The following is a 16,915-nucleotide window of genomic DNA, read 5'->3' as shown; positions in this document are numbered from 1 at the left end:
TTGGTAAAGGAGATTCCAGCATTTCTCACAGGGTTTCTTGCTATGTTGATGAGGTTTTCATACATTTGAAGAAGGTAATAAGAGAGATCAGGACAGCTTTTTTCTTCTGGTAAAGCTCTGTATAGAAATAAAGGGCACCCTCAATTATACAGTAGCAGTTATAATGCTTGGCTCCATATTGGGGTCGCCTTTCCACAAAATGTATAGGATATGTTTGTGGTGGATGCAAATTTCTGAGCCATTTCACTGTAAACTGTTTTGAGCATGGTCTTGAGTTCCCAGTATCTTTCTCCTGCACTCATGCTTTTTGTTCCTCCAACTGCATCAGGTCTTCATTCTTTAGACCCTCCCAATGAGTGCACAGTAGTTCAACTATATCATCCTGATTCATCTCCTCAAACCCAGCTTCCCTGGATATCAGGCACATTTTCAAATACAAAAAAGCCATGGACACATTCAAGCAAGATATTCTTCCAAGTCCCATTCACTGTTGCAGAGGTCATTCTATCATCTAAAACAAAAGATCAGACAGCTCAGAGGGACTTCAAGATATATGCCATCTATACCAAATGCCTTGCCCACCTGAAGTTAGGAAAAGCTCTCAGAGGACCCTGTGTGTAGAAGAAATAATGGAGGGAATAAGTTTTTTTGGGGGAAATGGGAAGGAGAACTAAATGCAGAATCATCCAAAGTAGAGTTAAAGATCAACATACCAAAAAAGGCTTTATCACTTGGACAGTTAATTCTAGACTAATCGGGCCACAAGGGAGGGGAAAGGTTGAATTATAGAAGTCATTAGGTATGGTTTTGGTTAAAGAACAAAAATATCAATCATCAGAAGTCAAATCAGAACACCCTTTCTTTTACTAAAAGTATGCCTGTCTTTACAAAGAACAGCTCAGCAGCAATTCTGAGTGAAAATGAAAGCATAGCAGAATTCTGGGTTATGCAAAAGTTTCAGGTCCAATATGCTGTTCCTTATGCGAAAGACATCAGAGCGGAAATAATCAAATCATGGCCAGGAGGAGGGATGTAGCAGATAAAGGGACACAGGACTCCATACCAGTCATGCCCCTATACAGTAAAGCACAGCTAGAAGCATCTCAGTCTCTGAAGCATCCCTTTCCCATACATCATTCCAAACACCACCTCATACCTTCACCTTTCCCAAAAATTTAACCACATACTGTCTTTCCATCTCACTATAGTCTCCCCTTCTTCTTCCTCAGTTCTAAAAATACCTTCCAGTTTTCCTTACAACATCTACAATTTATACAAGTTCAACTTCTCTTTTCCACATCATTTTCTTTTGTTAAGTAAAAACTATCATATAACATAAACAAAGGATTTCAAAGTAAACGTGACTTTTCAAAACGTAAAATAGCAATTCACTCTATGGGTTGAGATAACTTACTTGTAATCTTTTCAGATCTTTATTTAGATGCTGTCTCTGAATCAGGTGGGTGTTCATTTCCTTCATCATCTCATCATACTTCTCACGTATCTAAGAATAAAAGTAAAAATTGCTCTAAGAGTAAATATAAAAGTGATGCTGTAAATCACTTCTCCAAAAGTAAATAATGGTAATGAAATAAGTCAAACAAATAAATAATGAATGGAAGATCTTCCTTCACAGATTCACATATTTTCTCAGTAAAGGAATTTTAGTTCAAATACATTGATTTTTACCTCAAAACCTTTGTCCAGTGCTCTGCTAGACACAAATAAGCATGAACAACTTTCCATACAATCATATAAAGCTGTCTCATCACCACCAAAAATACAACACCAGTTACTGGCATACTTTTTTTTGGAAAATGATGAACAATGGCCTCATTTGTTGGCATCCACTCTCCAGCCGACATGTGTTTTACACCAAAACCAAAGCCCCCTATTCACAGCCAAAGGCCCACAGAACTTTTCATGGTTTCTCCTGACCACTTGATATGCCCTGGTTTACTCCATTGACAGCATGTCTCCCACTGTATACTGCACTACTCCAAATTCCTGTCTCATGCTTGTTTCACACTACACAGCATGTTCAAGCCTCAGTGCCTCAAAGCCTTTCTCATTCCACCATTCCATCTCCTCAGTCTCCCCATTCCCCTTCCTCCCTCCACTTCTGAAATGCTTAACCTTTTTGTTTGTCTCTCTTCACTCATCTTTACCATATGTCCAGCCATTTCAGCACACCCTGCTAAGCTCTCTCATTCATACCCAGCTCATTACATCTTTCTCTTACATTGGCATTCCTTGCAAAATCAGTCCTCCTCACACCATATATTGTCTTCATTTCCAACACATTCACTCTCTTTCATTCTTTTGTATCAAGGGCTCAAGACTAACACCCATATAACACTGACATGGTTACAATACCACCACACATACCCATCTTTGCACTTAAAAAAAAAAAAAAAAAAAAAAAGGCCTCTCATCCTAAACACTTCAATCTAACCAAGGAAGCTCCTCCCCCATCCACCCTATGTTTTACTTCAGATTCCATAATTCTATCCACTGCCATTTCCATTTCCAGGTATCTAAAACATTCCATTTCCTCCGCATTCGCCCAACTCAAATTCACACTCATACCATCCTGTCTCAACCTCCTGCTAAACCTAATACATTTACTTTTTTCACATTAACTTTCCATTTCTTCTTTTCATAAACATTTAAACTCAGACACCAGCAGCTGAAGTTTCACACTTGAGCGTGCCATCTGCAAACATCAACTGACTCATATCCCAGGTGTCCCATACACATAGTACTCTCCAGAATGAACCCAATCTCAAAAACCCTCACCTGTCCATCCATAAGCAGATCAAAGAGCCACCATGACATCAAACAACCTTGACACAGACCCACATTCACTTGGTACCATTCGCCTTTCTCCCATCCTGCTCATACACATGCCTTTCTCTCGATAAAAACTCATCACTGTTTCTGTCAACTTTCCTCCCACTCATTATGTTCACAGCACCTTCAAGGCATCTCTATTAATCTTATTACACAGTTTCTCCAGGTGAAAAAAAAAAGCAGCATAATAATCCCTCTCATTCTGAAATTATTAGTCATCCAAATTCTTCACAGTAAACATCTGATCCACACATCTACCAATCATAAAGCAACATTGCTCCTTCTCAATCTGATGCTCTGTGCATGCAACTGCCCCCTTAATCATCACTCTCCCATACAACTCAACAGGTATACTTAACAGACTTCACTCCTGTAATAGTATTCTGCTAGTCCTCAGGCACCTGACCCTAAGCCATACATGCACTGAAAAACATACTAACTAATTAATAACGATGTCACTCCCTCAGGAAATATAAATCCAATCCCATTCATTCTAGCCACTTTACCACACTTGATCTCACGTAAAACTTTCATCACCTTGGAGCTTTTCACCAAACAATCTACCATAATTCTTGCTCCATATACCTTCATGTACCAAACAACTGACTTCTGCCATCCTATCATCAAACATATTCAACAGTCCTTCAGAATACTGTCTTCATCTTTTCACCTCTTCTTTGCCTGTTACCAATTTCCAATCTGCTCCCATCATTCATGCTCCAATTCATTCTCATGTTCCCCTAATACTCCTAATGCTAATCATCTTTCAAATCATTCTCTTATTCTCTCTAAAGTTTGCTGATAATCTCTCACCTCATCTCTCATATGCCCTCTTTATATACCCCTACATCTTCCTATAAACCTTCTGCTACTGACTGCACATCCCCTAATCACTCACACTCCTTCCTTGCATAGATATCATTCATAAACCTCTCCTTTCTCTTTAACCAGAAACTTAACTTCCTCATTCCACAATTCACTACCCTTTCTCAAAGGTTTACCCTTTCTATATGTTACACACTTCACTCACATATGTATGCAATGGTACCCTAAATACCTTCCATTCCTTGCTGACTTCCTAAGTTTCATCTATTCTCACACATGTCACCTTTTACCAAACCTCTCTAGGTATTTCCGCACAAATGTCTCTTTTCTAAGCTCTCATTTTCACCAACCTCTTCCCATCCATGTCACCTCTTCTTCCCCTACAACTATAACAAACTTACACACTCATCTCTAATAAAAAGTAATCAGACATACCACCAACTGCCTCTGTTAGCACAGTAACATGCAACAATCAATTATTTATGCATGTTGATCGAGTAGTACATAATCCAATGATGGCTGTTGAGCCTCAGCTTCATTCACCCACATGAATACTTTTATATACACATCTTTTTAAACCAAGTATTCCTAAGCACTACTCCTTTACCAGCACACTATTCCACATTCCACAAGCTGTTCATTTCTAATTAACAACAGATAACCCAAGCCCTCTAACTATATCCTCAACTGTCACATCATCCATTCTTGCTAACAAATCCTTCACTAATACTCAATCCCTTGCATCAAAATTATTGATTGAGTGACAGAACTCCTTAAAACACTTGCCTCTCTTCCTCACTCTTTTTACTATCAAGTGCATAAATGCTGACAATCACCCACCTATTGTAACCTACTTCCATTTTCACCCACATCAATGCGAAACTCACTTCCTTATGATCTTTAGCACATTCCTATAATTCTTACTTCAGGAGAATAGCCACCCCTCTTCTTTGCTTCTGCCCTTACACTAACCCTAGACTTTATCTCTCATACATTCCTAAACCTTTCTTACCCCTTTCCCTTAGGCTTCAATCAGAACATCATATTCCTCTACCCAAATATACCACCTAACTTTTGTCTTCTCAACTTGCTTTCATCTAGGCATATTGATATGGCCCAGCTTGAGCCTTCCAGGTAATTGAACACTCTACACTAGGATCCCTCTGCTTCTAATTTCAAAATCTTAAATACAAGAAAGGGAGGGTTTCTGATTCTCTACTCTTGCCCATTTAAGACACATTCTATAATACACGCAAGATACAAAGGCAGTATTTTCTCCACTCTTTCCCTCAGGATATGGGACACAACATAAGCAAATGTCATTTGTGTAGAAAACGTCTATCATTACACAGAATCAGCTTACCCTGAACTCTCCTTGCCAAGCATGCACTGAAAATGAATTTGTATAAGCACTCTAATTAACCTACTATGCTTGACATATTCTTAGTTGTATATTTTCACAATCCTTATTTGACTTTACCTAAATTAGAAATCCTTACATTAACAGCCTCCTACTCTAGTTTCTGAAGAAAGAGAACAATTAAAACCAAAAGTGAGCCAGATACAAAATTCTTGAGACATGAAAAAATTAGCCTATCAATAATGGCATGAATCATCTCATTGGATTCATTACAGTTAGCAGAACTCTATTCCATCTGCAGCAATCATTTCAACCCATTCACTTCTAATGTGCTATATATAGTACAGACTGCCTCTGTCAATTGGATGTGAGTGTGCTGTATACACTCCAAGGCTTTCAAAAATTCCATGCACAGTAAGATGGGGTGCAGTGAGTCTGAAAATAATTACATGCATCTAAGAGAGTATCTCCACATCATTGCCAACATTTTCTTCCGTAAGCTTGTCAGCATCTATCAAATTGTGGAGGAGAAGTGCATAACAACAATAAGGTATCTTACTTATACACTCCCACTACAAGTTTTTAATTTTTCCCTGAATAAGTCCAGAGCTATATCACTTGTTTCTTCATAGCTTTATCATTGTTATAAGATGTCTTTCCATTCATACGAGAAATATTTTTCTCTCTTGATTTATTGGTGTTTAAAATGTATTTTGACTGATTATAATTTTTTTTCACTTGAACACAAATCAAAATATGGATGGCATGCACTGCTTCATTCTAAGATTTTATTTACTTATCTATTTTGCTTTGTCGCTGTCTCCCGCGTTAGCGAGGTAGCGCAAGGAAACAGACAAAAGAATGGCCCAACCCACCCACATACACATGTATATACATACATGTCTACACACGCCAATATACATACCTATACATCTCGACGTATAAATATATATACACACACGGACATATACATATATACACATGTACATAATTCATACTGTCTGCCTTTATTCATTCCCATCGCCACCCTGCCACACATGAAATAAAAACCCCCTCCCCCCTCATGTGTGTGAGGTAGTGCTAGGAAAAGACAACAAAGGCCACATTCGTTCACACTCAGTCTCTAGCTGTCATGTAATAATGCACCAAAACCACAGCTCATTCTAATACATCTTACCTAATTTTAGTAAATCTTGGGATTTTTACATACCATCTTCTTTTGTTATTTCCTAGCATGTTTTTCTAATTAAACTGATGGTTATTTAAGTAATTCACTCATGCATTAGGTAATTATCTTCTGAAGATATCTGTACAAAAAAAATAAGAAAAATAGAATTTTCAATATCATTCTAATTTTCATATGTTGAATGATTCCGAATAAAAGAAAGACAGGTATGAGCCATGTTCTATCATATTTTTCTAAATGTGTAGATGATTATCAGCAATTGCATTAGATAACAACTTCTGACAACAACTTTTCAAAAGAAAGTGAAAAATACAATTTAGCAAACCAATTATTGTTTACATCTTGATTTTTTATAAAGGAAAAAAGAAAGCCTCATTCATTCACATCAATTCTACAGCTTTCATGTGTAATTCACCAAAATCACATCCGCTACCCACAATCAGGCCCCACATACCTTTCCATTGTTTCCTCTGACTGCATCATATGCCCAACGACAGCACATCACTCCCTATATACCACATTACTCCTATTCACTCTATCCTGTACACATCTTACATCCCCACTCATGTTCAGGCCATGAGTGCTCATAACATTTGTATTCCATTCTTCCACCTCAAAATCTGTTTGCCCCTTCTTTTCCCCTTCACTTCTGACAGAAATACCCTTTTTGTCAACCTCTCCTCATTCATTCTCTCCATATGTCCAAACAATTTGATCATATCGTTTTTAACTTTCTCAACTATACTCTTCTTATCACCACACCTCTCTCTTTGTTCTATTATTTCTTATTCATTCAACCCTCCTACACCATATACTGTCCTTACACATTTCATTCCCAACAAATTAATCCAGTACATACTTATCTACAGCCCACATTTCAAATCCATACAACACCACTGGCACTACTATACAATCAATATTTATATATTCATTATCCATTTATATATTCATTATCCATTGACAGCACATCGACCCCAAAATACCACATCGTTCCAATTCATTCTATTCCTTGCACGCCTTTCACCCTCCTTTATGTTCAGGCCCCAATCGCTCAAAATCTTTTTCACTCCATCCTTCCACCTCCAATTTGGTCTCCTGCCTCTCCTTGTTCCCTCCACCTCTGACACATATATCCTCTTTGTCAATCTTTTCTCACTCATTCTCTCCATGTGTCCAAACCATTTCAACACACCCTCTTCTGCTCTCAACCACTATACAATCAAATATACCCATTTTCATCCTTGAAGATAGTGACTTTTCTTTTGACACATTCCTCTAGGCAATCAAAGACTTTTGCCTCACTTATCCTGGGCTCGTTTTGGCTCCCATGGTTCCATTCACTGCCATCTCCTCTCTTGGGTATTTAAATCATATCACATCCTCTTGGTTCTTTCCATTCAAGTTAATCCCAAATAACCTTTCTCTTTGAACTGTTAAACCTAATAACTTTTCTTTTATTCACATTAACTCTCAACTTTTACATTTCCACACTTGAATCTGCTATCAGCTCCGTCGCATCAACAAATGGGAAGTGACTCACCTCCCAAGCTCTCCCATCCCTGACAAACTGCATACCTACTCCTCTCCCTAAAACTGTTACATTGATTACCCCCACTGCCCTATCCATAAACAGATTAAAGAACCTTGATGACTCCACACAGCCCTTCCACAGGCCGAAGCTCACCTGGAACCACTCATTTCTAGATCCATAAATGCCACATATAAAACCTTCTCTATAAGTATTCTCACACAAATTCTTCCAAACAAACACCTGATCCACATATCCTCTTCCCCACATCTAAAATCAGTAATCATAGGCCTACATTATTGTCCATTTAATGAATCAAACCAAAATGCATTTGAAAATTGGGGTCAAACTTAACATCTCCATAAAAGAAAGTTAAAAATAATTTGGATGTATCATGACTAATATAAAACCACAAAAACTGAACTGGTGTTTAATATATATCATTACTAAGAGGTATACTGTGCATGTACTTTGTGAAACTCATCGGCATTTGGTTTTTACAGCTTACCTTGAGCAGCTCTTCTTGTAATTTATTTTTTTCCCTGAGGGCAGAATCCCACTCTGTAATAGCTTTTGTGCACTGCTGCTTCAAACAATTCTTCTCCCGAACTGCTTCATTATATTCTCGCACAACTTCTTCATATTGTTTCTTCAAGCGAGACACCTCTTCCTATCACAACAAAAGTAATGATGATGATGATATCAATAATTGAATTAATAATAATAAATAAATAATAATGATAATAATAATAAAAACAATACAATAATATGAAGAAGAACAAAAAGAGGAAAAGAAAAAACTACAACAACATTACTCATAATAATTTTTTCAAACCTGTTTGCCTATTCCCATCTCAACAAGGTGGCATCAGGAACAGTTTACTGGTCCCTCAAGAAAAAATCCTGACTTGCCTCCTTCTGTCCCCTGCTTTAAAAAACTAATTCTAAAGGGAAGATTTCCAACCATCTGCCCCTGCCTATCTCACCTTCTATGACACATAGAAGATACACAGGCAATGTTCTTTCTTCCCTGTGCAAAGAGATATATTAATAGTAAAAATAATGTTAAAATTCAATAATAAAAATGATGAATACAGAGGTTTCTTGGCAACTATAGAGGTTATGTTCCTGTACAACCCATGGCTGGTAAAACTGTGGATGGAAAGGTGTAAAACAAGGTAAATAGGGTGCTAGGGGCAACCCTTGAGAGAAATATCTTCAGATGGGAAATATGGAGTTTGGAGGAGTGACCCTTGAGAGACATATCTTATGTCCTATTATAAATACTTCATGGAAATCAGCATGTTATACTTCAGAAATCAAACGTCTGCATTGCAAAACTATAAAGAAATGATGTAAGAAACCTTCACAGAAAAGTAATAGAGAAATAATAATGTACAATATGATGGTGGTGCATGACTACTGATGCCATGCACTTGGTCAATGTACTCCCCACAAAGCAGCCAGCCAGCCAGCCATACCATATAAAAGGCTGCCTAAACTTTCTTTATGGTTAACACTGACTCAATAACACTAAAATGCCACCGAACATATGCTTCACTTTCTCATGCAAGTTGATCAAATACATCCCCTTTTTTTCTCCGAAGATGCTACTTTCCTTCCCCTCCCTAGGGTAGCACCACTTGCATCTCTAGTTTTCGGCTTATGCTTTATGCTAAATGGATGGGCACAAAATAGTAAAGTAGTCATCAAAAGTTTGTATTACAGTGAAATCACTTATGGAGTTCCACACTTGATGAGAGTGCAGTGAGAGAGAATGATGCTGGGAGAGTGGAAGCGAAGAAAATGAAATCACATATGGAGTTCCACACTTGATGAGAGTTTGGTGATACAGAATGATGCAGGTAGAGTGGATGTGAAGAAATATGTATGATATGGTTATTCTACTCATACATTGCTCTGAGCATCTTCAAACCACCACTGTGCTGGATTCTACCAGGCTTGGCTAGAGGTAGCCCATGGATGCCGCGATACTTGCCCGATGGCAGAAAATATAATGCTGATACTCAAAACTTCAAACTGCAGTTGGAACAGGCATGAGATATATAGACAGACAGATAGATAGATATTCGGAATAACAGTTGGTAATACTATGGTAAGCTATGGACCACTGTAATACTACCCCTAATACTACTTCTGAAAAAAGGAAAAGCAACAATAACAATTTCACTATCCATTCTTCTTAAGTTTTCTGCCTAAAGAAGGTGGTTTCTGAAACAAATGATTGAGTTTTCTGGGAAAAATCCCCTCTTAGCCTCTTCCTCTGTTCCCCCTTTCAGAAAGGATATAAAGGTGGGTAGGATTTCCAGCCCCTGTCCCATCTTAAATCACATTCTAATACCCCAAAAAATACATATATAGTGTCCTTTATTCCCAGAGAGATGATGACAATGATAATAATAATAATGAGAAAGTTCGGCAATACGAAAGGAGAGATAAGGGAGAGAGCATTACAGGGTAGAAGACTCAATGGGTTCCTTAATAGCTTAATGAAGGGTAGAGGTGTAAGAATGTTACAAGAACACAGACATATGCAGCAGAAATATGAACATGGAAAAAGTCACAAAGATCAAGAATCCAGGCTGTAGAAATGAGGTATCTGAAAGGAGCGTGTAGTATGACTAGATGGAATAAAAAAACAAATGAGGAGGTGTATGAGATATGTGGTATGGCAGAGAATGCAAAGGGAATGAACTGTGGATTGGTAGAATGGGTAAAATGTAATACTTTGAGATCATTTGGGCAAGTGGAAAGAATGCAAGACTTGGAGTTTACAAGGAGAATATATGGTACTATGATTCAAGGGGTAGGTGTGACATAGGGGAAAATTGATTGGAAGAGTTCTGGTGTGAGAGAAAAGGTGAAAGAATGTGTGAAATGGTATATGTGAGGTAGGCATGTAAGCACAGATTTTTTTCTGAGGCCACCCCCTTGATGGGAGTTGCCAGACAAAAAGGGCATCAGGGATAGACAGAAATATAACAATAATAATAATGATAATAATAATTTTTTTTTCATACTATTCGCCATTTCCCGCATTAGCGAGGTAGTGTTAAGAACAGAGGTCTGAGCCTTTGAGGGAATATCCTCACTTGGCCCCTTCCTCTGTTCTTCTTTAGGAAAACTAAAAACGAGCGGGGAGGATTTCCAGCCCCCCTCCCTTCCCTTTTAGTCGCCTTCTACAACACGCAGGGAATATGTGGGAAGTATTCTTTCTCCCCTATCCCCAGGGATAACAACAACATCTCCCTCAAAAGTACTAAATTGAACCAGAAAATACATAAGTGGAAAAGTGGACCAGAAAATTCATTAAAGTAGTACTATAACAACTACAGTAAAAATTAACCAGGAAATACATGTATGCTAAAGTGGACCAGGAAATATATTATTATCATCTCAACTGCAGTATAAGTTATGTTTGAAGGGTGAAATTACAAACTTTACATTTCTAAAGTTGGCTTCTAAAATGTGGACCACCATCATTGCAATGACAAGCTCCTCATGCCAACCTCTAGTGCTCTACACTGATTTTACACCACCTACTACTCATACATAGTACTATCGCCTGTATTAGTGAATATATATACAAAGTAAGTGGCATTTGGTAGGCAGCCACCAACGAAGGAAGTAAATTACTGGTATTACTCTCCTGGGAACTGGGAGGGTTAGTGACAGCTGCATAGTGAGTCAGCACTTTAGTGGATGTTAAGTTACATTCCTTTGACCCAGGTAGCTGTCTTTTCTTTCTGCCTCACCCACACATGGACTGCTGGCATTCTGTCCACAAACATACAACATCTACTTGTCACATATAACACTTAACTCGCACAATTAACTTTTATTTTTCTAAGGCGAGCACTATGCACTAGCCCTGCTTTTGCCAAGTGGTAAGTGCAATGAATAGAAGTAGTAGGCAAGAACATTAGACAGGATTGGCGGAATGCGTGCATAGTGCCATTGTACAAAGGCAAAGGGGATAAGAGTGAGTGCTCAAATTACAGAGGTATAAGTTTGTTGAGTATTCCTGGTAAATTATATGGGAGGGTATTGATTGAGAGGGTGAAGGCATGTACAGAGCATCAGATTGGGGAAGAGCAGTGTGGTTTCAGAAGTGGTAGAGGATGTGTGGATCAGGTGTTTGCTTTGAAGAATGTATGTGAGAAATACTTAGAAAAGCAAATGGATTTGTATGTAGCATTTATGGATCTGGAGAAGGCATATGATAGAGTTGATAGAGATGCTCTGTGGAAGGTATTAAGAATATATGGTGTGGGAGGCAAGTTGTTAGAAGCAGTGAAAAGTTTTTATCGAGGATGTAAGGCATGTGTACGTGTAGGAAGAGAGGAAAGTGATTAGTTCTCAGTGAATGTAGGTTTGCGGCAGGGGTGTGTGATGTCTCCATGGTTGTTTAATTTGTTTATGGATGGGGTTGTTAGGGAGGTAAATGCAAGAGTTTTGGAAAGAGGGGCAAGTATGAAGTCTGTTGGGGATGAGAGAGCTTGGGAAGTGAGTCAGTTGTTGTTCGCTGATGATACAGCGCTGGTGGCTGATTCATGTGTGAAACTGCAGAAGCTGGTGACTGAGTTTGGAAAAGTGTGTGGAAGAAGAAAGTTAAGAGTAAATGTGAATAAGAGCAAGGTTATTAGGTACAGTAGGGTTGAGGGTCAAGTCAATTGGGAGGTGAGTTTGAATGGAGAAAAACTGGAGGAAGTGAAGTGTTTTAGATATCTGGGAGTGGATCTGGCAGCGGACGGAACCATGGAAGCGGAAGTGGATCATAGGGTGGGGGAGGGGGCGAAAATCCTGGGGGCCTTGAAGAATGTGTGGAAGTCGAGAACATTATCTCGGAAAGCAAAAATGGGTATGTTTGAAGGAATAGTGGTTCCAACAATGTTGTATGGTTGCGAGGTGTGGGCTATGGATAGAGTTGTGCGCAGGAGGATGGATGTGCTGGAAATGAGATGTTTGAGGACAATGTGTGGTGTGAGGTGGTTTGATCGAGTGAGTAACGTAAGGGTAAGAGAGATGTGTGGAAATAAAAAGAGCGTGGTCGAGAGAGCAGAAGAGGGTGTTTTGAAGTGGTTTGGGCACATGGAGAGGATGAGTGAGGAAAGATTGACCAAGAGGATATATGTGTCGGAGGTGGAGGGAACAAGGAGAAGAGGGAGACCAAATTGGAGGTGGAAAGATGGAGTGAAAAAGATTTTGTGTGATCGGGGCCTGAACATGCAGGAGGGTGAAAGGAGGGCAAGGAATAGAGTGAATTGGAGCGATGTGGTATACCGGGGTTGACGTGCTGTCAGTGGATTGAAGCAAGGCATGTGAAGCGTCTGGGGTAAACCATGGAAAGCTGTGTAGGTATGTATATTTGCGTGTGTGGACGTATGTATATACATGTGTATGGGGGGGGGTTGGGCCATTTCTTTCGTTTGTTTCCTTGCGCTACCTCGCAAACGCGGGAGACAGCGACAAAGTATAATAAAAAGAATAATAAATAATAATAATAATAATAATAATAATAATAGTAATAATAATAATTTTTTCTTTCTTTTCTTTCATACTATTCGCCATTTCCCGCATTAGCGAGGTAGCGTTAAGAACAGAGGATGAGGACTGGGCCTTTGAGGGAATATCCTCACCTGACCCCCTTCTCTGTTCCTTCTTTTGGAAAAAAAAAAAAAATGAGAGGGGAGGATTTCCAGCCCCCCGCTCCCTTCCCTTTTAGTCGCCTTCTACGACACGCAGGGAATACGTGGGAAGTATTCTTTCTCCCCTATCCCCAGGGATACATATATATATATATATATATATATATATATATTTTTTTTTATACTTTGTCGGTCTCCCGCGTTTGCGAGGTAGCGCAAGGAAACAGACGAAAGAAATGGCCCAACCCCCCCCCATACACATGTATATACATACATCCACACACGCAAATATACATACCTACACAGCTTTCCATGGTTTACCCCAGACGCTTCACATGCCTTGATTCAATCCACTGACAGCACGTCAACCCCGGTATACCACATCGCTCCAATTCACTCTATTCCTTGCCCTCATTTCACCCTCCTGCATGTTCAGGCCCCGATCACACAAAATCTTTTTCACTCCATCTTTCCACCTCCAATTTGGTCTCCCTCTTCTCCTCGTTCCCTCCACCTCCGACACATATATCCTCTTGGTCAATCTTTCCTCACTCATTCTCTCCATGTGCCCAAACCACTTCAAAACACCCTCTTCTGCTCTCTCAACCACGCTCTTTTTATTTCCACACATCTCTCTTACCCTTACGTTACTCACTCGATCAAACCACCTCACACCACACATTGTCCTCAAACATCTCATTTCCAGCACATCCATCCTCCTGCGCACAACTCTATCCATAGCCCATGCCTCGCAACCATACAACATTGTTGGAACCACTATTCCTTCAAACATACCCATTTTTGCTTTCCGAGATAATGTTCTCGACTTCCACACATTCTTCAAGGCCCCCAGAATTTTCACCCCCTCCCCCACCCTATGATCCACTTCCGCTTCCATGGTTCCATCCGCTGCCAGATCCACTCCCAGATATCTAAAACACTTCACTTCCTCCAGTTTTTCTCCATTCAAACTCACCTCCCAATTGACTTGACCCTCAACCCTACTGTACCTAATAACCTTGCTCTTATTCACATTTACTCTTAACTTTCTTCTTCCACACACTTTACCAAACTCAGTCACCAGCTTCTGCAGTTTCTCACATGAATCAGCCACCAGCGCTGTATCATCAGCGAACAACAACTGACTCACTTCCCAAGCTCTCTCATCCCCAACAGACTTCATACTTGCCCCTCTTTCCAAAACTCTTGCATTTACCTCCCTAACAACCCCATCCATAAACAAATTAAACAACCATGGAGACATCACACACCCCTGCCGCAAACCTACATTCACTGAGAACCAATCACTTTCCTCTCTTCCTACACGTACACATGCCTTACATCCTCGATAAAAACTTTTCACTGCTTCTATATATATACTTATATATATATATATACTTAGAAAAGCAAATGGATTTGTATGTAGCATTTATGGATCTGGAGAAGGCATATGATAGAGTTGATAGAGATGCTCTGTGGAAGGTATCAAGAATATATGGTGTGGGAGGCAAGTTGTTAGAAGCAGTGAAAAGTTTTTATCGAGGATGTAAGGCATGTGTACGCGTAGGAAGAGAGGAAAGTGATTAGTTCTCAGTGAATGTAGGTTTGCGGCAGGGGTGTGTGATGTCTCCATGGTTGTTTAATTTGTTTATGGATGGGGTTGTTAGGGAGTTGAATGCAAGAGTTTTGGAAAGAGGGGCAAGTATGAAGTCTGTTGTGAATGAGAGAGCTTGGGAAGTGAGTCAGTTGTTGTTCGCTGATGATACAGCACAATCCCTAGGGATATGGGAGAAAGGTTATCTATGTATCTTTATATATATCTCTGACATCTGTTCCTACCTGGAACTCCCTTTAGGGTGAGGCCATGGCAAAAGAATCTACATAACTAGTGAACTCCAGCACTAGGAGAAAGATCACTTCATAATTATTCTTTGTGGGCTGTAGATGACAACTATGAGGGGCAGCAGCGGGGGGCTGGAAACCCTCCTCTTCTTGTGTGTCTATTTCAATGACTAAAAGATAGAACAGAAGAAAAAGAGAGATGTGCTCATCCTCCATGAAGGCTCATGCTGGGGTGTCTAAGTATGTCTGGATGTAACCTAAATGAGAAGATATACCTGGTAGGTAGTATGTTCGAAGAAAAAAATGTAGATGTCCTTGCTCTGGGCCAAAAAAAGCTCAAAATTAAGGGTGAAGAATGGTTTGAGAGTTTCTTGGGGGTAAAGTTGGGGGTTAGTATGATGGGTAATCTAAAGGCAAAGTAGCACTTCAGCTGAAAGAATTGAGGGAGGGTATGAAACACTATAAGGAAATGAGCTCTGTATTGATGTGGGCAAAAATAAAGTGGATTATAAGAAGTAGGTGATTAACAGTTCTCATGCACCTGAATGACGAGAAAAGGCAAGTGCTTTGAGATCGCTGAGTGTGTGTATCAATAGTTTTGATGCAAGAGGTTGAGTAACAGTGAGCAACATGGCACTGGAGTTACTTGCCCAGAGGGGATGAAGTAGGAGTACCTAGTTAAAAATGAAGGACATACATAAGTGTATGTGGAGTGGTACAGATGGTAAGTGGGCTTTATTGGACTTGTACTAATTGATAGGTATGCAAAAGATATAAATGTGCTGAGAGGGGCAGCTGGTGGGATGTTTAGTCTTTATCGGGTGGAGGCAAGATGAAGATTTGTACAGGATTTCTAAGAAGAGGAAATGATGGGGGTGAAAAGAGTATGGTGGAAGTCAATCAGATAAGAAAAGTGCCTTGTGTGAAGAAATATTATGAGAGATTGGGTGTAGAATGGTAAAAGGTGACAGTAAATGAAGCTAGCAGAATAAGCAAGGAATGGAAGATGTTGAACGAACCAGTGCTGGCATGTGTGAGAGCCGTGGGTGGTATATAGATATACAGAAAGTGGGAAGTAAACAGAGGAGAGAGGATAGTGAGTGGTGGGTGTGACGTGTGAGAGCAGTGGGTGGTACATAGAAAGTGGGAAGTAAACAGAGGAGAAAGTATAGTAATAAGTGGTGGGATGACAAGCTGCTAGAGTAAGAGAAAAGAGATTTGTATGGATGTTACTTACAGGGAAGGAGTGTGAGTGAGTGGAAAATGTACAAGAGAAAGTGGCAGGAGCAAAGAGAAAGGTGTACTTGAAAAAAAGGGTAAATGAGAGTTGGGGTGAGCACTATCAACAAACCTCAGGGAGAATAAAATGTTTTGGAGATTTGTATGGATGAGAGATTTGTATGGATGTTACTTACAGGGAAGGAGTGTGAGTGAGTGGAAAATGTACAAGAGAAAGTGGCAGGAGCAAAGAGAAAGGTGTACTTGAAAAAAAGGGTAAATGAGAGTTGGGGTGAGCACTATCAACAAACTTCAGGGAGAATAAAATGTTTTGGAGGAGTTTAAAACTGTGAGGAAAATGAGAGAATAAATGGGAATATCAGTGTAGAGGCAAAATAGGAAGTAGTAGAGATGAAATGATGACGATATGGAGT

At 39.6% G+C, this 16,915-nt stretch overlaps 1 protein-coding gene across 3 annotated transcripts in view; it reads right to left on the bottom strand.

The window, feature by feature from the left end:
• Positions 1-16,915, bottom strand: part of Dlg5 (Discs large 5) — a 591,115-nt gene that overhangs the window by 183,680 nt on the left and 390,520 nt on the right. For all 3 annotated transcript variants that reach the window (XM_071693695.1, XM_071693696.1, XM_071693697.1), the window contains 2 exons: positions 8,261-8,422; positions 1,415-1,504 (listed from right to left, as the gene is read on the bottom strand). In XM_071693695.1, the coding sequence (XP_071549796.1) occupies positions 1,415-1,504; positions 8,261-8,422 (252 nt within the window). The remainder of the gene's footprint in view (positions 1-1,414; positions 1,505-8,260; positions 8,423-16,915) is intronic.

Source organism: Panulirus ornatus, chromosome 56 (assembly GCF_036320965.1).
Source record: "Panulirus ornatus isolate Po-2019 chromosome 56, ASM3632096v1, whole genome shotgun sequence".
In the NCBI taxonomy this organism is placed as follows: domain Eukaryota; kingdom Metazoa; phylum Arthropoda; class Malacostraca; order Decapoda; family Palinuridae; genus Panulirus; species Panulirus ornatus.
The sequence above is the reverse complement of the archived record's forward strand: the minus strand, read 5'-3'. Positions and strand labels throughout refer to the sequence as shown.